At 34.4% G+C, this 2,800-nt stretch overlaps 1 protein-coding gene across 1 annotated transcript; it reads right to left on the reverse strand.

Moving 5' to 3' along the window:
• Positions 1–449: 449 nt before the first annotated feature.
• Positions 450–2,080, reverse strand: LOC120083423 (flavonol synthase/flavanone 3-hydroxylase-like). Its single transcript, XM_039039181.1, has 3 exons — positions 1,513–2,080; positions 1,100–1,421; positions 450–1,022 (listed from the first exon to the last, which is right to left on the reverse strand). Exons 1-3 carry the CDS (start codon positions 1,962–1,964, stop codon positions 756–758), a joined length of 1,041 nt encoding a protein of 346 aa, XP_038895109.1. The 5' UTR covers positions 1,965–2,080; the 3' UTR covers positions 450–755.
• Between the last annotated feature and the right edge of the window lie 720 nt (positions 2,081–2,800).

Consider the following 2,800-nt stretch of genomic DNA (forward strand, 5'->3'; position numbering starts at 1 on the left):
AGAATAAGACACCCAACCTTATTCATATACTATAGACCGTTTGGCTATTTACTCGAGCTTGATCCATCTTTATATCGCTACATAAAGTTCAAGTATTCATATAATAATCATGGATCTTAAGTTTATTGGATTTAGTCTTTACAAGTGTAGTTTACATATTCAACAATAGTTTTATTAAATAAACGTCAATAATATCTTTATTGACAATAGAAAAAGTTGTAACATTACACACTTCGAGTTTTAGGACATACAACCCAATAAGATGAATATAGATAACAACTATATTCAAGGAAAGAAAGGTTGAGAATGCAACAAAAACCCACATATTGGTATAAGTGGTCTCTTCTAACTTGAACTATAAAAAAAGTCATGACTTATGTCTAAAGGAACAATATCATATTATTGGATTGTTAAGATATGTGGAGGGATGATTGTAGACCCAGAAATCGTATTCGTGAATCTAAGGAAGTGGTGTCTAATTAAATTGACAAGAAAGCAGGGTGAAAGGATATAACAATTTAAACTTCTATTATTCTCTCTTCATACAATTGTGATACTAAGAGAGAATATGATGTAGGATGACGAAATGAAGACATTACAAAACAAAGTAAGCTTAAAGGACTCTCCCAAGTACACAAGACAGTAAAAGAAACAAACAGAGACCAACAAAAGCACTTAGCTAACTTGTACTACATTCTTTTTCCCTGTGGTTGAAACTGAAAGAAAGGGTTGGTATATATATTTACATATATATATCAACTGATCTCATAATGTGTGATGTGAATCTCATCCTCCACTCTAGAAGGTGGATGAGTTTTGTTCTTCAATCTCAAGGCTTGGTAATCTTTAAACTGAAATCCTCTGTATTTTGGTTTCTCTCCGATCTCTTCGGTGAACTGTGGTAATGGCTCAACCCATTTGTCTCCATGCAAGTTGTGGAAAAATGCATAAGAAAATCTCTCTTTTCCCTTTTGCCTCACAACTCTGTGTGTTGCACTCTTGAATTTCTTGTTGCTCAGCACCTAATTACATAAAAACCCCAATTGATTTCAATCATCCAAAAACAGATTTTGATTCAGAATAAAGTTTGAAAATTTACCTGAATAACATCTCCAATGTTAACTACTATAGCTCCTTCAACAGGAACCACTGGAATCCATTGTCCATCTTTCCTTACTTGAAGGCCTCCAGTATCATCCTGGATTACCAAAGTGATACAGTTTCCATCTTCATGGTGAGTGAGTCCATTTTCACCTTCTTCAGCTGCAGAGAAGTAATAAAGAGTAGTCATGAAATCCCAGCTTCTGTCATTGTTGTATTGTTTCAACAGATCAGGAGGAAGCCCCAAACTCTCATTCACAATGCTCTCTAGAAGCGAGCAAACCTTGCTTAGTTTCTTGAACATTTCTTCCAGCACTTCCCTATTAACCATACTCAAGATCGTGAATCAAAAAGGCTTAAAATCCAAAAGGGAAGGTAGAGAACTAGACGAAAATGAAACTACAAGCTTACTTGAATTGTGGTGGCTCTTGAGGGTAAATATTGAAGTTGGATCCAGGAGGAAACACAAGAACATACTCATTCTTGTCTACACAATTTTTCTTCTGCTTGTTGAAACCAGCAAGAAGAGGTGCTCCTGGCTTGGAGCTATATTTGAGTTTTATCTCATCAGGGTAATGGAAAAAAGTTCTCGACAGTTCCAAAGCTCCTTTAAGAAACTCAATGGGGATTCCATGGTTTACAATTTGGAAGAAGCCATAGCTGGAACAAGCTTGGAGTATGGTTTCAAAGGCCTCCTTTTTGGATTCAGATTCACCTTGGTTAGAGAACACAGAAAGATCCACAGTTGGGATGCCTGTGTTGTTGGCCATTTCAAAGTGAAGTGGGAGAGTTTTTCTTTTGATCCATTTTTTATACCAAACAAAAAGCTGTCCAATATGGAAATTCACACACTTGGAATACATGCTTTGGTCATTTCAGAGAGATTTATGAAGCGTTTGTTTCATCCTGCTATATTTGCTTCTACCTAATTTAGTTTCTTTCCCTGTAATTTTCAGTCTTTTAAGTTCATCACTTAAAATTCCTTCAAACTAAAAAAGGGAAAACAAGAAATGTTTGGTATACCTTCTTAATTTCCATATTCAAGTTGTGAGTAGGATAAAGATTCAAATTTCACTATCTTATTTACATAAAAATTTGCTTAATGAAATCATATTCAAATGAGAGGAATCGTAAGGATATGAAAATATGGTTAAAAAATGTTTAAAAGAATTGAAAATTACTAATTATACCAACAAGGTGCACTTTCCTTTTTGGTACCTTAATTATAGGAAGTCTAAAGTTAAGCCTACTTAGCTTAGAGTAATCCTATATTGGGTGACTTGTTGGAAAATTTCTTAGGAAGTACTGGCGCATTCAGTATAGGTCCAAGGGGGATCGAGCCTCCCTCTCAACTTTATGCTCTTAATATATATATAAACCAATATAGTAATGATTTCAGTATAGGTCCAAGGGGGATCGAGCCTCCCTCTCAACTTTATGCTCTTAATATATATATAAACCAATATAGTAATGATACCAGTAGAATATGACATTTAACCCTTTTCAGATTAGGTTCAAATCTCACTTCTTACATTTATTTTTTCAATTTTTCTTTTCTTGATAGTCCTTCGATTATAAAATCTCCGTCAACAAAATTTTTGGATCCGTCATTGTTAGGAAGCGTAAGAATGTAGATAAATCATATACTGAAAAGACTCATGTCGATTCGTGGGAGAATATTAAACGATAAACTTAGTAT

This window comes from Benincasa hispida, chromosome 8 (assembly GCF_009727055.1).
Source record: "Benincasa hispida cultivar B227 chromosome 8, ASM972705v1, whole genome shotgun sequence".
Lineage (NCBI taxonomy): Eukaryota > Viridiplantae > Streptophyta > Magnoliopsida > Cucurbitales > Cucurbitaceae > Benincasa > Benincasa hispida.

What these genes read in the sequence shown, in the direction of transcription:
- LOC120083423 (XM_039039181.1), bottom strand. Translation starts at nt 1,964, where the DNA reads ATGTATTCCAAGTGTGTGAATTTCCATATTGGACAGCTTTTTGTTTGG. An exon ending in CAAGAGCCACCACAATTCAA is followed by an intron (nt 1,422 to 1,512) that starts GTAAGCTTGTAG and finishes TATGGTTAATAG; the next exon opens with GGAAGTGCTGGAAGAAATGT. An exon ending in ACATTGGAGATGTTATTCAG is followed by an intron (nt 1,023 to 1,099) that starts GTAAATTTTCAA and finishes TTATGTAATTAG; the next exon opens with GTGCTGAGCAACAAGAAATT.